The 20,941-nt window shown below is 34.2% G+C and overlaps 2 protein-coding genes across 2 annotated transcripts; one reads left to right on the forward strand and one right to left on the reverse strand.

The window, feature by feature from the left end:
- Nucleotides 1-5,110: 5,110 nt before the first annotated feature.
- On the reverse strand, nucleotides 5,111-12,708 carry LOC128218528 (uncharacterized). The gene is made up of 7 exons (XM_052926214.1): nucleotides 12,649-12,708; nucleotides 10,055-10,796; nucleotides 7,663-7,728; nucleotides 7,077-7,166; nucleotides 6,427-6,471; nucleotides 6,080-6,099; nucleotides 5,111-5,707 (listed from the first exon to the last, which is right to left on the reverse strand). The coding sequence occupies exons 2-7, from the start codon at nucleotides 10,791-10,793 to the stop codon at nucleotides 5,525-5,527; spliced, it is 1,143 nt and encodes a 380-aa protein (XP_052782174.1). The 5' UTR covers nucleotides 10,794-10,796; nucleotides 12,649-12,708; the 3' UTR covers nucleotides 5,111-5,524.
- Nucleotides 12,709-17,607: 4,899 nt separating this feature from the next.
- Nucleotides 17,608-20,340, forward strand: LOC128216360 (transcription intermediary factor 1-alpha-like). The gene is made up of 3 exons (XM_052922919.1): nucleotides 17,608-17,684; nucleotides 18,181-18,248; nucleotides 19,422-20,340. Exon 3 carries the CDS (start codon nucleotides 19,441-19,443, stop codon nucleotides 20,338-20,340), a length of 900 nt encoding a protein of 299 aa, XP_052778879.1. The 5' UTR covers nucleotides 17,608-17,684; nucleotides 18,181-18,248; nucleotides 19,422-19,440.
- Nucleotides 20,341-20,941: the final 601 nt, after the last annotated feature.

Genomic DNA, 20,941 nt, shown 5'->3' on the forward strand with positions numbered 1-20,941 from the left:
TAGTGTTTGCCCTACATTTTGCAGTCAATCAAGGGCGCTAGATTTTCAAATTGTTTATTTTTTTATCTGTAACGAATCGTCACGCTTGGCTGAGGACAACTATTCGTGATTAAAGTCGAAGTACCTCTGAATAAGATTTAGTGACCTATTTTCATACACTAAGGATTAAAGTCCTAGTACCTCTGTATAAGATTGAGTGATTTATTTTCAAACAATAAAGTTTAAAGTCCCTGTATATCTGTATTAGGTTGAGTGACCTATTTTTATACAATAAGGATTAAAGTCCCAGTATCTCTGTATTAGATTGCGTGACCTAGCTTCATACAATAAGGATTTAAGTCCCTGTATCTCTGTATTAGATTGAGTGACCTATTTTCATACAATAAGGATTAAAGTCCCTGTATCTCTGTATTAGATTGAGTGACCTATTTTCATACAATAATGGTTTAAAGTCCCAGTATCTCTGTATTAGGTTGAGTGACCTATTTTCATACAATAATGGTTTAAAGTCCCTGTATCTCTGTATTAGATTGAGTGACCTATTTTCATACAATAAGGTTTTAAGTCCCTGTATCTCTGTATTAGATTGAGTGACCTATTTTCATACAATACGGATTAAAGTCCCTGTATCTCTGTATTAGATTGAGTGACCTATTTTCATACAATAATGGTTTAAAGTCCCTATATCACTGTATTAGATTGAGTGACCTATTTTCATACAATAATGGTTTAAAGTCCCAGTATCTCTGTATTAGATTGAGTGACCTATTTTCATACAATAATGGTTTAAAGTCCCTGTATCACTGTATTAGATTGAGTGACCTATTTTCATACAATAATGGTTTAAAGTCCCTGTATCACTGTATTAGATTGAGTGACCTATTTTCATACAATAATGGTTTAAAGTCCCAGTATCTCTGTATTAGATTGAGTGACCTATTTTCATACAATAATGGTTTAAAGTCCCAATATATCTGTATTAGATTGAGTGACCTATTTTCATACAATAAGGTTTAAAGTCCCTGTATCTCTGTATTAGATTGAGTGACCTATTTTCATACAATAAGGTTTAAAGTCCCTGTATCTCTGTATTAGATTGAGTGACCTATTTTCATACAATAAGGTTTAAAGTCCCAGTATCTCTGTATTAGATTGAGTGACCTATTTTCATACAATAAGGTTTAAAGTCCCAGTATCTCTGTATTAGATTGATTGACCTATTTTCATACAATAAGGATTAAAGTCCCAGTATTTCTGTATTAGATTGAGTGACCTATTTTCATACAATAAGGTTTAAAGTCCCTGTATCTCTGTAATAGATTGAGTGACCTATTTTCATACAATAATGGTTTAAAGTCCCTGTATCTCTGTATTAGATTGAGTGACCTATTTTCATACAATAAGGTTTAAAGTCCCTGTATCTCTGTATTAGGTTGAGTGACCTATTTTCATACAATAAGGTTTAAAGTCCCTGTATCTCTGTATTAGATTGAGTGACCTATTTTCATACAATAAGGTTTAAAGTCCCTGTATCTCTGTAATAGATTGAGTGACCTATTTTCATACAATAATGGTTTAAAGTCCCTGTATCTCTGTATTAGATTGAGTGACCTATTTTCATACAATAATGTTTTAAGTCCCTGTATCTCTGTATTAGATTGAGTGACCTATTTTCATGCAATAAGGTTTAAAGTCCCAATATATCTGTATTAGGTTGAGTGACCTATTTTCATACAATAAGGTTTAAAGTCCCTGTATCTCTGTATTAGATTGAGTGACCTATTTTCATACAATACGGATTAAAGTCCCTGTATCTCTGTATTAGATTGAGTGACCTATTTTCATACAATAATGGTTTAAAGTCCCTGTATCACTGTATTAGATTGAGTGACCTATTTTCATGCAATAAGGTTTAAAGTCCCAATATATCTGTATTAGGTTGAGTGACCTATTTTCATACAATAAGGTTTAAAGTCCCTGTATCTCTGTAATAGATTGAGTGACCTATTTTCATACAATAAGGTTTAAAGTCCCTGTATCTCTGTAATAGATTGAGTGACCTATTTTCATACAATAAGGTTTAAAGTCCCTGTATCTCTGTAATAGATTGAGTGACCTATTTTCATACAATAAGGTTTAAAGTCCCTGTATCTCTGTAATAGATTGAGTGACCTATTTTCATACAATAAGGTTTAAAGTCCCTGTATCTCTGTAATAGATTGAGTGACCCATTTTCATACAATAAGGTTTAAAGTCCCTGTATCTCTGTATTAGATTGAGTGACCTATTTTCATACAATAAGGTTTAAAGTCCCTGTATCTCTGTATTAGATTGAGTGACCTATTTTCATACAATAAGGTTTAAAGTCCCTGTATCTCTGTATTAGATTGAGTGACCTATTTTCATACAATAATGTTTAAAGTCCCTGTATCTCTGTATTAGATTGAGTGACCTATTTTCATACAATAAGGTTTAAAGTCCCTGTATCTCTGTAATAGATTGAGTGACCTATTTTCATACAATAAGGTTTAAAGTCCCTGTATCTCTGTAATAGATTGAGTGACCTATTTTCATACAATAAGGTTTAAAGTCCCTGTATCTCTGTAATAGATTGAGTGACCTATTTTCATACAATAAGGTTTAAAGTCCCTGTATCTCTGTATTAGATTGAGTGACCTATTTTCATATAGTAAGGTTTAAAGTCCCTGTATCTCTGTAATAGATTGAGTGACCTATTTTCATACAATAAGGTTTAAAGTCCCTGTATCTCTGTATTAGATTGTGTGACCTATTTTCATACAATAAGGTTTAACGTCCCTGTATCTCTGTAATAGATTGAGTGACCTATTTTCATACAATAAGGTTTTAAGTCCCTGTATCTCTGTAATAAATTGAGTGACCCATTTTCATAGAATAAGGTTTAAAGTCCCAATATATCTGTATTAGATTTAGTGACCTATTTTCATACAATAAGGTTTAAAGTCCCTGTATCTCTGTATTAGATTGAGTGACCTATTTTCATACAATAAGGTTTAAAGTCCCTGTATCTCTGTAATAGATTGAGTGACCTATTTTCATACAATAAGGTTTTAAGTCCCTGTATCTCTGTAATAGATTGAGTGACCCATTTTCATAGAATAAGGTTTAAAGTCCCAATATATCTGTATTAGATTGAGTGACCTAGTTTCATTAAATAAGGATTTAAGTCCCAGTATCTCTGTATTAGATTGAGTGACCTATTTTCATACAATAAGGACTTAAGTCCCAGTATCTCTGTATTAGGTTGAGTGACCTAATTTCATACAATAAGGACTTAAGTCCCAGTATCTCTGTATTAGATTGAATGACCTAGTTTTATACAATAAGGATTTAAGTCCCAGTATATCTGTATTAGATTGAGTGACCTAGTTTCATTAAATAAGGACTTAAGTCCCAGTATCTCTGTATTAGATTGAGTGACCTATTTTCATACAATAAGGACTTAAGTCCCAGTATCTCTGTATTAGGTTGAGTGACCTAATTTCATACAATAAGGATTTAAGTCCCAGTATCCCTGTATTAGGTTGAGTGACCTATTTTCATACAATAAGGATATACATTCTCTAAGTAAAGGTGAGGAACTCATTTAAAGGGTCAAGACACGAGGATGATGTGAATATGTATTTTTTCCAGCCTTTTGCCTAGTGACGTAGTATTATAATATAATACAAATATATTTTACTTGTGAAAAATAAAGGAAATTCAAAATTGTTTAGTAGTGGTTTGATAAAAATTCGGAAAACTGAACCTCGTTTGCATTATATAACCTTATTCCTGTGTTATGAATTAAATGACCCATTTTCTCTTCTATGAATGATGACAATACCTGGCTGGTACACATGGGGCATGAGTTTTCCATGTGCTTTTCATCATATAAATGAACAAACGACATGCTATTCTAGCCCTGACATGGCAAGTTACTTCGCTTTTGACTTGACATGAAGTTCAATGACCTTTTTAAAATCTCTGTTTTAGACTTAGTGACCTTTTATATATCATAAAAACTGCTCTAAAGGTTATCACGAGGAGTGCAATAGGGCTTAAAACACGAGGAAAATGCAAAAATGTAATGTTTCAAGCCTTTTGCCTAGTGACCTAGTTGTATAGTTTATATCAATTATTGGAACTTTATTATGATTTGTGACCAAAAAGACTATTCAAAAATGTTGTTTAGTGATTTGAAACTATGTCAGCAAAAATCCAACCTAATTCCTGCGTTATAAATGAAATGACTAATTTTCAAGTTCAATATAAAATCACTTCTGCCTATGAATGATGGCAATAATTTGTTACAAATAACTGGTTAACATGGGGATAATAATGTTAAGCATGCTCTTCTCTGGGTTAGCCTCATAACTTTTTTTCATCAAATGTTATACTGTTATACTTTACCTTTATATAACAAAGACAAACATCGTTCTAAAGATTAATTACCAGTTTGGTAAAACGGAGATGTCGAGGGAAACAGGGATTTTTCTTGTATTTAACTCAATGACCTAGTTGACCTTCTATGACGGTGACCTTCAACTACAACTAGTCTTAATAATAAAATGAAAAAACTAACTATGAAAAGCTAACAATAAGCTTGGTATAGTTACAAAAATAAAAGTTTACATATACTGAAAATGGTCTTGTTGTTAAGCTGTCCACCTCTCATCTAAGAGGTTATAGATTCCAGCCCCACCAGTGTTATCTTCTCTTGACATTACAAACATGATATTATCATAGGTATCTACACTGAAAATGGAGAAAGATAAAGATCTAGTCAAGTTACTTTTCAACCAAGTTTTTTTCACAATCAAACAGGACAATATCGCTGGTTTGTTCCAAGTTTTTTCACAAACAAACAGGACCATATCGCTGGTTTGTTCCAAGTTTGATAAAGATCGGTCAATTCTTCTTGCAAGGTTTTCGCAATCATAAGTTTGTTATCGTGACAAACAATTTTATTATGGGATTTTAATAAATATTTCTGAATATAATGTTCAGATAAAATATGTATCATCAATCGCTAAGTTATTAGACAACATTTTGATAACATTTCCAAATTTTAAAAGCAATATCAACGCCTTGAACATAAATACTTAATTGACAAATACAGAGACAGGACTATAGATAAAAACAACAATAATCAAACACGCTGTTCAGGAGCGGTATTCAATAGTGATCTTAATTGGATCTCAGAATGATATAGCCAATCGGATTGCGTGAAATAAATAACGGACTTTTACCGTGAAACAAGTCAATCCTGTATGACCATAAGGAAGGCTTTAGTTTCATACTGAATACTATTCTAGAAGCAAAAATAACGCATGCCATTGCAATATTTGTTTCATATTTCCTGTTGGTATGCACCTCAATATAAAATAGTGTTTTTAATTTTGTTGTGTTCAAAAGCATTCTGTAGAAAATCGTTACTTCTAATCTAATGTCGCGATGGTCTACAGTTTTTTAATTAAAATTAATGTTATAAAAGTCACAAATGCTATCTGTTCTTTACAACGTATTTTGTTTGTTTTGTTTCGCTTGTGTCTTCATTTGATACATTTTTTCGTGTCGTCACATTTTGCGAATCGGATGACGTCACGTTCTTGTCGTTATGGAAACTCCTCTGTGTCATTGGCGTAGGAGAATTGCTTGACATGCTCCAAGAGTCGCTTATCCGTTGCTAAGGAAATGAAAACAAAGTAGAATTACGCTCAAAATAATTTGATCTTAATTTGTTTTGGGTATAATACACTTATTCTATGGAGTTTTAAAGCAGAATTCCTCAAAATTTCCATGAGATAAGCATTTTGGTTAAATCCTCTGAACGAAAAATAAATCATAAACAAGTCTATTAGGTTCTTGAAGAACCAATGTATAATAGCTTATATCAATTACATGTACACAAGTAGTTTACATGGCCTTGAATATGAATCGAATGAAATGTTCAAAATTACTTGTGAAATTGACCGGTAACTGAATGTAATAAAAAAATCCCTGAATTGTATATCAAACAAATACTTATTTGCTGTTAATAATCTGATCTTAAACTTACATCAACCAAACGCTTCCGGTCTGAAAAAGAGACAACACGAAAATCAAAGCACTGTAGGGCATTAGGGTGAGGATCAAAAGTGAAGTATTTAATATTTTGTTAAAAAGAGAGTTCATCTGTAATTATGTATATATATATGCTATACTAAAGTTTTGTAATGTAAGAAAGTTCATTCCTTGTTTTAAGTTTGTGTAACAGTTTAAAAAGACTAATAATGGTTATAGGTATTTCTTATACACAGTTCATTGAAAAACGGTTTTATTGGGGCCTTAAGTTATACTTCAAAAGTTGACATAGCAAATCAACTGCACTTGTTATTGCATGGAACTTAGTGAAAACATACCTACCTAATGCATATTTAAAGGTGTTCGGCATCTTGCTGTCAATGGCGGCTGTGTAAAAATGAAAATGCCATGGTCAAATAACAAATGAAAACTATTACAAATCTTACAAATTCAAACTTGTCATGCTTCTATAAAACAGTATGAAAAACGAAGTGTAAACACATGCATACTGTCTTAACTTTAAACATAGATTAAGAAACTCAATTATAAAAAAGCGTTTTGCGATCAAATTGTAGTGAAGTAATAGTTAAAGATAATTATTATGTAGTTTGACCTATTTATTTCGGTAAATACATTTTACAACCCTTTAACCAACTTGGTGTTTAAGATTCTAGTTTAACTTATCATGACTCTGTTTGAATCTTCCGAATTAGCTGAGTAAAATTAATAACGGTTAATTGCTGATTTACCCAATTTCCTGTTGTATAAATACTGCCATTCAATTGGACAAAAGCTAATTTCAAACACTAAACTGTTATTATGATTGCCGTTGTCAAATATATTTATCATGATTTGAGTTACCGAACTTAATATAATGGTTCTTGATTCTGCTCGTCTGCAGAGGCAGTAGTAATTATCATTTTATTTATGTTGCTACAATATAGTATATTCGCCACTGAGCCTTTTCACTTTTTCACAATTGGTTTGCTTACGTTTTGCCAGCCTTATTTTCTTTTCATGGTGTTTCATATGGTGGAAAGTTAACATCTGGTTAATATATTTCTTAGATTTCGGCTGCATAGCTGAAATAAATAAAGAAACAATACATTACATGACATTAAAATATTCACAAACAATAAAATAATTAAAACTCAAATTTAAAATTGAAACACTGAACTAGAGCTGTTACAGGAGTAATGAAACATGATATTCTCGTTCATTAACATATATTGCATATATAGCTAATGCAGATGTATTTTTTAACAGAAATCGGAAGTGCATTGAGAGATTTTTCAATGTTTCGGGACCTAACAGCGTTTGTATAATATGTCCATCGGCTCATTATTTAAATTTTCTTCATCTACACATTAAGCCTTTTCAAATGATACCTAATTAATATGGGATAACCAGGAATCAAAATTTCACATTTATGTTCACCGGGCTCTATTTGCAAATTCGTGATATTTCAAGTGTAAACCGTATCAAATCAGAATAATGTTATAATATGGTATGATTTTGGTACACGAATGAGGCTCTGTCTTGTTTAAATATGTTAATCATCTGAAAATAGCTACATACGGGTACTCCTGATTCCACCTTGTTGCATAGACATCACCTTCTTATCGCCTTGGTAACGACGCGGACCTTAAAAAGTTAATCTATATCATAGCAGGTGTATTAAATTGGTAGGAACATGTAATTAAATGGACTTGTCATATACTATTATTCCACTCTGTTGCATCGACACCATCTTTAATCGCCTTGGTAAAACGCATGCCAAGAAAGGTAAACGAACTCAATGATTTTTTGTAGACAAATATAATTTCAAGCGTCTGAATGAAGCACAATATTTAAACACATATTTGCGACATTGAATTAATTGTTGTTGTATTACATATGTTTTCTGCTACATAATTAGTATTGATGAGTATATGCGCTAAAACATTTTTTTTAAATGTTGATGTATTTCTGTCTTGTTTTGAGTGATTTGATTAATCTACAGCATTGACTTTTATCGTTTTTCCTCGCATAAGATAAAAAGAACGTTAATGAAGAAATAAAGAGGTTAATGAATACATAAATTGATATATTAATTATATAAGTAGAAAATCATTGTAGAAATAAAGACGTAAATGAATTACCTTACTTGAATGATTAATAAGATAAGAATCATTCAAGAATAAAAAGGTAAACGAATTAATTTAATTATAACAGAAAGTGAAAACGAGCAAATAAATTTTAAAACAATTGTTTTTATGATTATATTACCATTTTTATTTTTTAAAATCAAGGAAAATTGTTATCAACATTTCTTACTGAACAGCAAATCGTATTCATCCATGATGTTCAAAAACCACAATACATAAAATAAAAACACACAAGTTTTAAACGTTTATAACAAAAAATTAACATATGCACATCGTTTTCAGAAGTCTCATCTATTCATAACATTCAATGCAAATTGAGCCATTTGCGTAATCCTTTTTTAAAAAGCAAAACGTAATAAGCATTTTCTTTGAAGAATGTCAGCACGTTTCATTAATAAAATTAAGTTTTACTCATGCATGTACATCTGTAGCAAATATTTTAAAATTCAATCCACAATATGTTCAATCGAAATCCCTTTAACAGAAACTGTTGGCCCAAGTCTTTTCAAATACAAGTCGATAATTTTGTATTTATCGTCAGCCATATTGTAATACTTTTGGCGTTCGCTGCCACGATAATTCTAATGGAGCGAAATTAATTAAAAACGGGTGATAACACTTTTGCTAAATACAAACATGGCAAACTTTTGAAACGTCAATAGTTTGCTGCTGATAGCTCACAAAAGTGTTTGTTTTAATAAAAATGAAAGATAAATATTGAAAAGCTGTTTGATGGAAGTCAGTTTATTCAGTTTGAATAATTGATAACATTGATAAAAATACAAATATTTTAATACCCAGTTTGTAAATATAAGGAAATCTATTGTATACGAGACTGACAACTTTAATGATAAAAGCGCAAGCGCTTTCTTAGTTGTGGTTAAACATTGTAAGTATATACCTACAATAATAAATAGTTTTATATATTGTTGCACAAAGTCTGTCGACAATATAAATATGGTTTGGTGTCAAAAACTCCAGACTACAGAATCAAATATTTAATAAATTCATTAAAATAGTGAGCACTAGTGAATTAAATTCCCATTTTTGTATTAAAACTGCAACATATTTCTTTTAATACTTGTACTGTATCGTGTATTCATATATACTTGAAGGTAATAATCTACAACAAATACTTCTGAAATGATGGGTATATGTAGCATAAGTCTGGTTTCAATATAAGTCATGTCTGGTATAAAATGAATATTCGTTGTTAGAAATTTAGTGTTAATATTTGGAATTTACAAACCAAGTTGATGATCAAAGATAAGCAAAATCCTTTGAAACAAGTTTGATAGATAGTCGAGTCGGGTGGAACTGTCCGGAACGAGGTCACATATAAGATCAAGTACTTATTGACGTACGTATAATATGGGTCAGGTCTGACAAATACTTTATACAAGCCTCAGCGTGTCTGCTATGGGACAAGATTTACAGAGTATTTGAGTTAAAAATACATATATGTGTATGATATGGGTCATATCTAATATACAGTTAAGCCATTTCTTTTATAAAACCCTGATTACTGGATAGAGACCTCCCTCGTTCTAGCATATCTTCTGCAAGCCTGCCATAAGTACTAATTTACACAATAATAACTCTTCTGTCGTGTAATTTTGTCTTGGAGATAGAAGCAAGCTTCTGTGCAAAACGAACTTATTATTAATTTCTGTAAATATTGTTTAATTCTCTTAGTAGCATGAAGGTATACTGTGTATAAGGTATTGTGAATTCCGGCAACCGAATCTTAAATTACGGAATATATTGCACTTGATATACGTGTTTTAACATCGGGTCTGTATTTTAATAAGAAAACAATATACCTGTATCTTCCGTGTTTGTCCACCCAGCGGAAAATGGTGTCGCTATTCTGAACGTATTTGATAAGGGGCGAGCACTCTTGTTCTGTTTTGGCCAAACTGAGGTGTCAGCGTAAACTTCTCTTTTTTTGTTATCGGGGATTGGAACACTTTTAGCCTTTTCTTGGTGTATGTTTTCGTTTTCGTTTGGGACTGCCTCTAGATAATCTTTTTTAGAATCACTTAAGTTGTCGATATTGTCTTCTGAATTATTTTCAACAAATGTTAAAGAGGCGCGCTCGGAAAATGTCTCGGACGCCCGAGATTTTAACGTTACACCGTCATCATATGGTGGAATTATATCAACTGAAGAAACATCAAGATTTATGTCTAAATTAAGCATCCAGTTTGGAATATAAGCTGATGGTGCAGACTTTGCGCGTGAGGTTTTATCAATACTTTTTCGGATAGCCTCAATAGTTGAGAGTTCCTGATAATATGACGTCACTTTCTGTTGTTCGTTCTGCTCAGAGCAGGTCTCAAGTCGACCGAAATCCTTCACTGCTGAGTCATGACTGTAAGTTGGGTGAAACTGAGGTTCTGTTGCCCGTGACCTCGGAGCATTCTCTGGTGGTATTTTACGTTTGTCTTGCAAACGTTGGCGCTTGTTAGAATTCCGATCGCGTGCACCAGGATGACGTTCCTTCCGATCAACATTTCGCGGCCTCAATTGGGCGTATACGTCAGAATTTACAAAAAGCATATTCTGTAAATACAAACGTAAAAGAAGTTTGTCATAAGAATTGTCAAAAGAGCAAATAACATAAACACTAAATATCCCCTCGATAGTTTGGCGTATACTTCAGATGTTACAATTAGCATATTTATGCCCCCACAAAGTGGCGGCATATAGGGTTGCCCTTGTCCGTACGTACCTCTGTCTGTCTGTACGTACGTACGTCCCGAAGATTGTTTCCGATCTAATTCTTGAAAACCGTTTGTCCAATCCTCACCAAACTTTAAACACATGTTTGTGACCATAATATCTTGATCAAGTTCCTTAGCCATGGAAATCGCTTTTGTCATTTAGGAGTTACGGCCCTTTATTTGCAAAAAAAAACTTGAAAAATACGTCCCGAAGATTGTTTCCGATCTAATTCTTGAAAACTGTTTGTCCAATCCTCACCAAACTTTAAACACATGTTTGTGACCATAATATCTTGATCAAGTTCGATAGTCATGGAAATCGCTTTAGTCATTTAGGAGTTACGGCCCTTTTTTGCCAAAAATACTTCAAAAATATATGTTTCCAATCTAATTCTTGAAAAGTATGTGTCCAATCCTCACCAAACTTTACATACATGATTGTGACCATAATATCTTGATCAAGTTCGATAGCCATGGAAATCGCTTTTGTCATTTAGGAGTTACGGGATTCTCCAGCAGATATTAAGTTGTTGGATCCATACCCCATATTTTTATCTCGATGTAAATGAGATGTGGATCCAACAAGTTTTTTCCTGCCTGAATGGCGCCATATAACCTATACAGTCTTGCGATGCCGTAAAACCCAACTCAACTCAACTTATCCTATATGTGCAGATTATCCTGAATAATCATTATGGCTTATTTTCTGTGAAAAAAAATCGAAGTGGGGGCATCCGTGTCCTATGGACACATTTCTAGTTTGTTAATATAAATGCTATAGAAGTTTTTCAAATGAAAGGTAAAAATGACAGACATCATTTACATTATCCACAGCACAAATCAATTTGAGCGCTTTATAGGTCATTATTGCAACTAAAAGGCAACGATATAAAGGACATTTCTCCATTTTCACATCAAACTTCGATGGCATAGATGTGACATTTGTGAAATATGTATTTATCTCGTTTCCACGACTTAGTGCGACATGGCCACGGCTTTCTACCTAGTTCCTACGATTTAGTAATCTCGTGTCATAATTCAACGATTTACTAACTCGTTCCCACAACATGGTACGTCATGGCCGCGACTTAGAGATTACCAAGTCGTGGGTATGACAAAATTAAGCCATTCTTACTTCTGAGAACTAGTTATTAAGTCATGGCCAAGGGAAAAATCAACCCTCTATGCCATCGATCACTTGTTGATCGGATCAGTCGTAAGGTCAAAGCTAGGGGGAGGGGGGGGGGAGAATTATAGATTGAAAATTTGCCACGGAGTTATTAAGCTTTCCAATTACTCCCACTTTATTCACATGTCATTTTGGAAGAATGAATGTGCATCTTCTAGTTTTAGACACTTTAATAATTGTACAAAAATGGTGTTATTTTGTATAATGAAATGACAAAACTGTTCACATCTGCCGTACAATTATTTTTGTGAATAGACAGTCTGTCATTGTTGATTTAAAAAAGTTGAATCAGTATAATTATACTGTCACTCGACAAAATAAAATCTCAAACCCTATGCTGCCGTTAAAAAGTTAAAAGTATGCATTCACAAATTAAACGTGCGAAACGCTTGCGACACTTAGGTTATTTATTTTGGAAAATTATATTATAACATTTAAACATTACAACATAAACAAAATACAAAACAAAATTCAACATACGTTTATATCGGAATCTTATTACCTGCACACTTTGTCAATTATCATTCCGAATTCAATTGAAATTGGTAAAGTTCAGAAGGACGGCTTTAAACCTCAATTCAACTTTATCGATAATCTACTATGGGTAGCAATATATAAATCACATCTACTCTGTGACGGCGGTTTAATCAAACACATTATAAAAGTGGTAAATCAATAACCTGTTTAAGTTTTAAACTGAATATTTAAATGCATTTACTTTGTTTGCGGTGTTTTAATAAGCTTTTCATACAAATTATAATAACGAATCCCACATTGTGGTTGCATGTCATTCATTTAATGTATAGGCATATTTTGAAAAACTAAATCATATCAAGCTTTAGCCACTTACAAAAGATATAGCAAAACAAATGTTATTTGATATTTATTGTACGAAATAAGAAAAAATTATCTTAACTATCATAAAATTATTTCGATCGCAAGTCTTTAAACTTCAGCTAAGTTCTGTTATACGCGACTTGTATGTATATTTAGCACCTGGTTAAAGGCATGTATAGTTTGTTAATCCTAAGGACTGTAACAGCTGTGTATTGCCCTTATGTCGGAGCATCATGTGTTTTGATCTGGAATATGCCTTGTATATTGTCTTGATGTTGGATCATCACCAGTGTGTTTGAGCATCTATACCGAATAACCATGGTGTTCGAGCATCACCTTTGCAGTTCCTGGGTATTTGAACATCACTTGTGTATTGCCCTGGTCTTGGAGCATCCTTTTTGTAATACCCTGATGTTTGAGCATAACTTGGTATTGCCTTGGTCTTGGAAAATTAACTGTGTATTGGCTAGGTGTTGGAGCATCACTTGTGTATTGTCATGGTGTTGAAGCAACACTTGTGCCAGCAAAGACGTTAAGAGCCCTTAATGCTGCATCATCAGTGACATTACGTCCAATAATTTCCTGCATCAGCAAAACGTTACGAGCCCTTAATGCTGCATCATCAGTGACATTACGCCCCATAATTCCTGCTTCAGCAATGACGTTACGAGCCCTTAATTCTACATCATCAGTGACATTACGTCCCATAATTTCTGCATCAGCAAATACATTACGAGCCCTTAATGCTGCATCATCACTGACATTACGCCCCATAATTCCTACATCAGCAAATACATTACGAGCCCTTAATGCTGCAACATCATTGACATTACGCCCCATAATTCCTGCATCAGCAATGACGTTACGAGCCCTTAATGCTGCAGCATCAGTGACATTACGCCCAATAATTCCTGCATCAGCAATGACTACGAGCCCTAAATGCTGCTTCATCAGTGACATTACGCCCCATTATTCCTGCATCAGCAAAGACATTATGAGCCCTAATGCTACACCATCAGTGACACTACGCCCCATATTTTCTGCATCAGCAATGACGTTACGAGCCCTAATGTTACATTACAGTGTCACTATTAATCAAAATTAATACAATTGTTTTAATATACTAAAACGAATGAATAAATGTCGAAAACAACTGTTCTTATGAAGGATACCGACTTGAATTTGAAATTAAGGTGCAGATAACACGTTATTTCTACCTTTTGAGACCAAAGTCGATCACAGTTAATCTTTTAGCATTCACCAATCATTTAATATTTTTGCGTTGTCATCTGTTAAATACACAATTACAATCTGGTTTTCAGTAAATAATATTTTCCATAAATGCATTATTCAGAAAGTAGGTAAAGTTTTATCACTCAAAATGTTTGTTTTTAATACTAGTGCATGCGTTGATTTTGAATAAAATGGTCACTATAAGCATTTTAACTTTCGAGGATGAATGAAGGTCCAACCATTGCCATTTATCCAAAAAACAATCTTTGCGTCAGATTTTGTTTTGACACTAATATATCAGCAAAAGATGTTGTATTCGAAGTCAGATCTAATAGCTTAATGATTAGGAAGGTCCCCTTTGCTGCGCTCACTCCACCCATTAAAATCATTAGGATTTTAATTAATGTCATCTGACTATTGTTTTAAAGAATATATTATCATTCTAAGTGGGTTCCACATCTGTAATCATAGAAATAATTGCACAAACACCGTCAAGGGCAAACAACGAAAAAACAAGAACATATGTTGCCTTACACAGTAAGTTCCCTTTGACAGGAAGTTTATAGTTTCGTTTTAAATGTCTGTTTATTCACGTGACGGGTCTACTCCCCCTGTTTCGCTTTGCAGAACGAAAAACATATTCGGCAGAATTAAGTCTACACGAAACGAAAACGCTCAAAGAAAACGGGCATTCATCCGTAAACAGATCGTTCAATACTACGAGTAAGTTACTGTACATTTATCATAAAAAGATGTGTTCACTTGTCATTATAGGGGGTTTTCGAGATGTTAATCATACGTACATTTCGTATTTACGGTATTTTTTAATATCTGTAACGTGCCCGCTCAGTACAAAACACGTCGAATAATTAATCAACTTTGACAATTAACAAGTATCCCAGATATTGCTCTAAACACATGTTGGCATACCCTCACTGTAATATGTTTGGCAAGATAATCCTCTGCTGTGCATCTCCTGCTAATTGCACTGGTGTCACAGTAGGGGCCAATTTCCTGTGCATTTGTGTATTGGCTCAGGGCCATTAAGGGTCCATTTGTGTGATTTTTATAATAAACATCCAAAACTGCACAGCAGGATACTCAGATCGCATTAGGGGTAAGAGGGCACAAGGCAATAGGATTCAGATCAATAATCAGAAGTTGTGTATTGTACACAGATTTTTTTTTCTTTTTCTTTTTATGGAGGGAGGGGGACTTATAGAAGGCTTCAACTAGGCCTTTTAGCGCTGATTCACCTCCGAAGTCTAAATAATTGTACGTTTACAGATTTATTACAATTTTTTATATGGAAAATCCTTTACGTACGTTAGGGATTGAAAGAATTGCGTATAACACGTCTTTTATTTTAGACTATACGCCCCGCACCATCGACATCAATTGTTCAGGGATTGATATGATCCTCACATCCTTAAACTGTACAGATGTTGTCATGACCCTTTTCCTTATATGACCTGATATTAAAACAGTAAAACCAATTAGAACAGGCATTGGTATACCCTCTGTGCAACTGTAACTGTAACCGAACCGTCTTATTTAACGAGTGGTGGTAGCCGCACGGGCGGTTACATGAATTCCCAGGTTCGACAAAGGGCAAAGGTTGTTAGTAAATATCGACTGAGATGTGTTCATTTTCAATACAATTAATTCTAATTCAAGTCATTTGAATGGCAAAAATACTGTATTAATAGGAAACTATAAGTGCCTTTGTCAGCTTCAAATAATTTCGCCGAGTCTCACAATCAACAGTTGAGTATCATAAAATAAAAATAAAACCTCTTAAGACAAGTAAATGATTTCTAACTCTATAAACTTGATCAACAGAGAAAATTCAAATCTCAGGAACAATCAATAGTTTTAAATAGAGAACCAACTGTAAAAAAAAACGTGAATGGTCCTTGGGGAATCCACGCACTGACTCAACAAAGCTGACGTCGGAAATAAAAAAGTGAAGAAATCGTCTGAGGACAGATACTTTCAAGAAAATGATTCATTCGGTTTTTAAAAAGATATAAAAAACAGGTCCAAGTATGTTTTTTGTTAGTTTATTTGAGTTTATCAAGGTCTGCCCGTGCCTATAGGCTGCATTATGGCTTGTCCCGCCCGTGGCGCAATCACGACTTAAATTGTGTTTTATTGCCATAAGTGACATGAGATAAAAGTGATAGCAATTCACAGTCAAATCCAGACACTGGAAGACTTAACGAAACAGAGTGAGATACAAGAGATCCGGGTTGCGATACCCTAGCTCTTTGCAAAGAGACCCTTTGGTTTATTTAACGTGCTCGATGTAAAGCACCGATACACGGGATACAACATTCCTGGGTTGAATACACCATTTTACCATTTAGCACTACCATTTAAATGCCGAGCGTCAGGCAAGGGAGCTACTTTAACGTCTTTAGGTATGACGCGGCCTTCAGCCAATCAGTCTTCAGGATAGACTTCCGCTGTACGTCGACCCAAGAATAGTTTGTAAAATATGAATATTAATATACATAGCACAGTTCAATTTGGTTATTAAATCAATTAGAAGACAAAGCTAAACAATTTTATAACAAGCCCGTAGGTAAGTTACTATATAATATTTTAATGACATAAATTATTCAAAACAACCTATTTAAAGTATTCTATCTCATATTCTATTTCCAAAATAAGCACATTTTCCAGTGAATAATTTACGAACTAAATTAGGTGCTTGAACAAGTTTTGTATGAACAGTTATTAATAGCCGGCTGAAGCTTAACTCTGAATTTAAAATTCAATGGCAAAGTATAACTCTATTTTTTTATGAAATTAAAGAAATTATAAATTGTAAATCATACTGGTCATTAGTAAATCCACATAAATGTAATTAACTTTAATGGCATCAGATAAACGGGAAAATTTCGTAACATATACCAAACAATAATTCTTCATTATAGACTTCCGTTATAATAATGTGTTGGTAGAACCCCGTACACAACCAATACACAAAGAAGGATTGTTAAGAAATGCATACAATGTAGAGTATAAAAATAATATTGACATTGAAAATAAAGGTGAATTTTGAGCTCATATTGAAATTCATATAACAGACCAATGACTCTATTATTTCCGAAGTAACGTGTGTATATTAAAACGGCATAATTTTGTTTGAATCGGAGGATTAGCTTTGGGAAACCAGAATAGTTATAATTCCATGCTAAAACTATTGATCACTCAGCCCGGTATCAACATAACCGGATACCGGATACCGGGTTTTAGCACTACCAATGATAACCTCCCTTATTTCTTATCAAGAAAGTTGCTACTTTAGTTTTTGAACTCACACGAAATACGTTGGCCCTTATCTCTCCAAACAGCGAATATTAAAATCATAGGCGACAACCACATTTGAAAGGAATAAGTTGTGTACTTAAGATATTCGATTAACTATGGGAACGGACTGGCTTTCAACAGTCAACAAAAGTAAGTTTAAAACAGTATTTTTTCTGCGGGGCGGTGCCAGGATTTAAAGTTATTGAGTGCACATTTGGGATAGCCACAATAATTGGCGTTCCGAAATACTTTTATATCATGGCAGTGGGCATTGTTATGTTTATATGTGGCCATCATAAATATCTTATAAAGACTATTGACATATATTTATATGGACCTGATTTTGGGGTCAAAAATAAGAATGTGCAGCCCGGCTTCACCAGAAACGAATTAAAAGGGTCACAACTATTTGGGGTATTGGACCGCCCTAAAACATTTTGGCCATCTTCATTTTTAAATAGAAATATTGTAGTTTGTGTTTTCAAAGCTGGTCGCTTTGATTGTTTAGGTACTTTCTAGTCTAAAGTATTAGACGTGTTATACGGGATTCTTCCAATCCCTTACATTTGCCATATCAAAAATCGAAAAAAAAAATCCGTAAACGTACAATTTTTGGTCTATTAATGACCTGTGTTCTGTCTTTCAGACAAAATTGATTTGGCAGCCTGTCCACACCGAACAAAATCTGTCGAAAAACGGGAATTGGACAAAACAGTAAACAGTTTTCACCAAATTGTAAAGAAGATATATACTCTACAATTTGTTCAGTTATTTCTTGAAATATTGAATTCAACTTAATCGTATTTGTCAGAATAATACAAAACGGTGACTGGATTTCCCGGTTAAATTAACTTTCAAGTTTATTTTTTAAAACGTTGTTTTACAAAAAAACATATACTGTAAATACGTTGTAATACCGTGAATGAGGAGAACTATTTATGGCCTACCGTATCATACGACCACCCAACAGTCCAACCAATATTTGTTTATTCTTACAAAAGGATATTTGACTTCGACCTTTTACATTCCAAACTTAAATCAATACAGATCGACCACGCAGCTATCAAACCGTAAACGTATGAAAACTATTCGCGATATTTTAGCCCTATTTGGGAAATTGTGGCCACGTACCTATAAACTAAAAATTCCTTTATAAAGGCTTCCACTGAAAGTCAAGTAAGTCAAAAAAAGTTGAACATAATAAAGCATAACAATTGAAAATAGTGAGAGAGAGAGAGAGAGAGAGAGAGAGAGAGAATAGAGAGAGGGACACATAAAGATAAATAAAGAGAGAGAGGGGTAAAATAGGGGAGGGGGGTGGTTCAGAGAGAGAAACGGATGGAGATAGATATAGGATGAAAATGGATGGAGAGGGAGAGAGAAAGATATGAAATGGCAGAGGGAGAGAAAGGTGGGAGAAAAAGACAGGGAGAGAGAGAAAAAAGAGGGGAGAGGGACGGAGAGGTGATGGGGATAGATAGAGGAAGAGAGAGAGAGAGTGAGAGAGGAGAAAGAGAGAAAGGTAGAAAGAGAGAGGGAATAGGGAGAGAGACAAAGGGACACAGAGAGATAAATAGAAAGAGAGAGACGGAATAAAGAGAGAGAGGGGGGGGGGGGGTTCAGAGAGGGAAACAGTTGGAGAGATAGTTAGGATGAAATATGATGGGAAGCGAAATAATAAGAGATGGGAGAGAGACAGAGAGGGGGGAAGAGAGAAAGACAGGAGTAGAGCAAGGTAGAGAGAAAGAAAAGAAAGGGGAGAGGGACGGAGAGGGGATGGGGAGAGAAAGAGAGAGAGAGAGAGCTAGAGAGCCAGACAGAGAAGTGAAAGTTATGGAATCAATTTCTTTTCCGTATTAACAACTTCATGGTTCTTGTATTATAAAGATTTAAGGCACTCGGAAGGATGGATGCAGTTCCCGGACGAAAGGCACAAGTGACATCTGGATCGGCGCCTGACCTCACCTACTGCCAGCCATGCGCGGAGGACGGCAAGAAAATCGTCCCCGAGGCCTTCTGTCCCGTCTGTAAGGAGTTTCTTTGTTCCACCTGTGCACGAGTACACCGGAACCAGAAAATAACCAAAACTCACGCCCTCCAGGACAAGGACAGTATGCCTTCCTCATTCCGCGAAGAGAGTGAAGATGAAAAATTTAATGAAACGTGTCATCGTCATGCTCAAGATTTCATAAAATATTACTGTCTTAATCATGAGGCAATTCTGTGTGGAGACTGCTTGGCTGAGAAAGCTCATCGATTATGTAATATTGAAAGGGTTTCTCAAGTCTCAAAGCGGTACAAGGAGGGTGCAGAATACAACAGCCTGAAAACAGGACTTGTCCAGACGGCCACTGACATTGGCAAACTGTCACACGACATGCAGGCGATCATGAAATCAGTTGATGAAGAAAGCCTTACCAATATAAATGAACTTCGCAAATTCAGGACTGAAATTAACCAGTACCTGGATAAAAGGGAAAATGAACTCTTTGCAGAAATTGATCAGAAGAAACGAACATCCAAGACACTGCTAAATGAACTGATATCAAAATGCACAAACATGAAATCATCCATTGAGAAACTAAAGTCAGAGCTACAAGCACAGAACGACAACAGCAACCAGATATTAATAGTAGGAAAGCGAGCTATAAAAGAACTGGCAAGTCTCCAGGCAGCCCTGGGAGAGGTGAGCAGGAGGAGTAAAGTTCCCCGATACAAGTTTCACAGGGACCCCGTAATTGAGCAGATAAAAGCTGCTGAAAATGCAATAGGACGGTTGGAAGAGGGCGAATCTCGTCGGCGTTAGGGCAACAACACCGACAACAGCAAACGAAGCAGGAACAACGGCAACAGGATACGATGCAACAACACCAAAAACAGATTAAAGCTGTGTTACAAAAAGGTTTGCGTACAACCACTAACTAATTTGACATTTCCTTAGTAATGCAGTTTATAAGTCTGTTGTTTTTTTACGTCGCTCAAGTTAACCAAGCACGTTAACGTTACGTTAAAAACTATGTTGTAAAGTTCACCAAGTGCTTTACAAAAATGGCAGAATGAAATACTTCGACAAATGATATTTCTTATATAAATTAAGATTCAAATAAACTTAAGCAATATAATTTCGAATGATATATACTTGTTTAGGTATAACAATACGGTATAAATATTTTACTTAATATACAACCGTCATATTTCCAGGCGAAATTATAAATAGTTGCCTATCTATTTTAAAAATAATAATAAAAGTATGCGTCAATTTTCGCATAACGAGTTTTCATTGAATACAATGTAATTAAAAAACATCTTAAAGCACACTGGTCAGTCGAGGACATATGATATATAAGGTATCTATTTGATCATTTTACTGAAAAATATCTATAACATTACATTATTTTGGGAAATAG

The sequence above is a fragment of the Mya arenaria genome, chromosome 14 (genome assembly GCF_026914265.1).
Source record: "Mya arenaria isolate MELC-2E11 chromosome 14, ASM2691426v1".
Classification (NCBI taxonomy): Eukaryota; Metazoa; Mollusca; class Bivalvia; order Myida; family Myidae; genus Mya; species Mya arenaria.

Bases quoted from the DNA above. Each gene is read 5' to 3' on its own strand.
- LOC128218528 (XM_052926214.1), bottom strand. From the start codon at position 10,793: ATGCTTTTTGTAAATTCTGACGTATACGCCCAATTGAGGCCGCGAAAT. The intron at 6,472-7,076 runs GTAAGCAAACCA...ATTTTTACACAG, and splicing joins GAAAATAAGGCTGGCAAAAC to CCGCCATTGACAGCAAGATG. The intron at 5,708-6,079 runs GTAAGTTTAAGA...TCATTTCCTTAG, and splicing joins ACCGGAAGCGTTTGGTTGAT to CAACGGATAAGCGACTCTTG.
- LOC128216360 (XM_052922919.1), top strand. From the start codon at position 19,441: ATGGATGCAGTTCCCGGACGAAAGGCACAAGTGACATCTGGATCGGCG.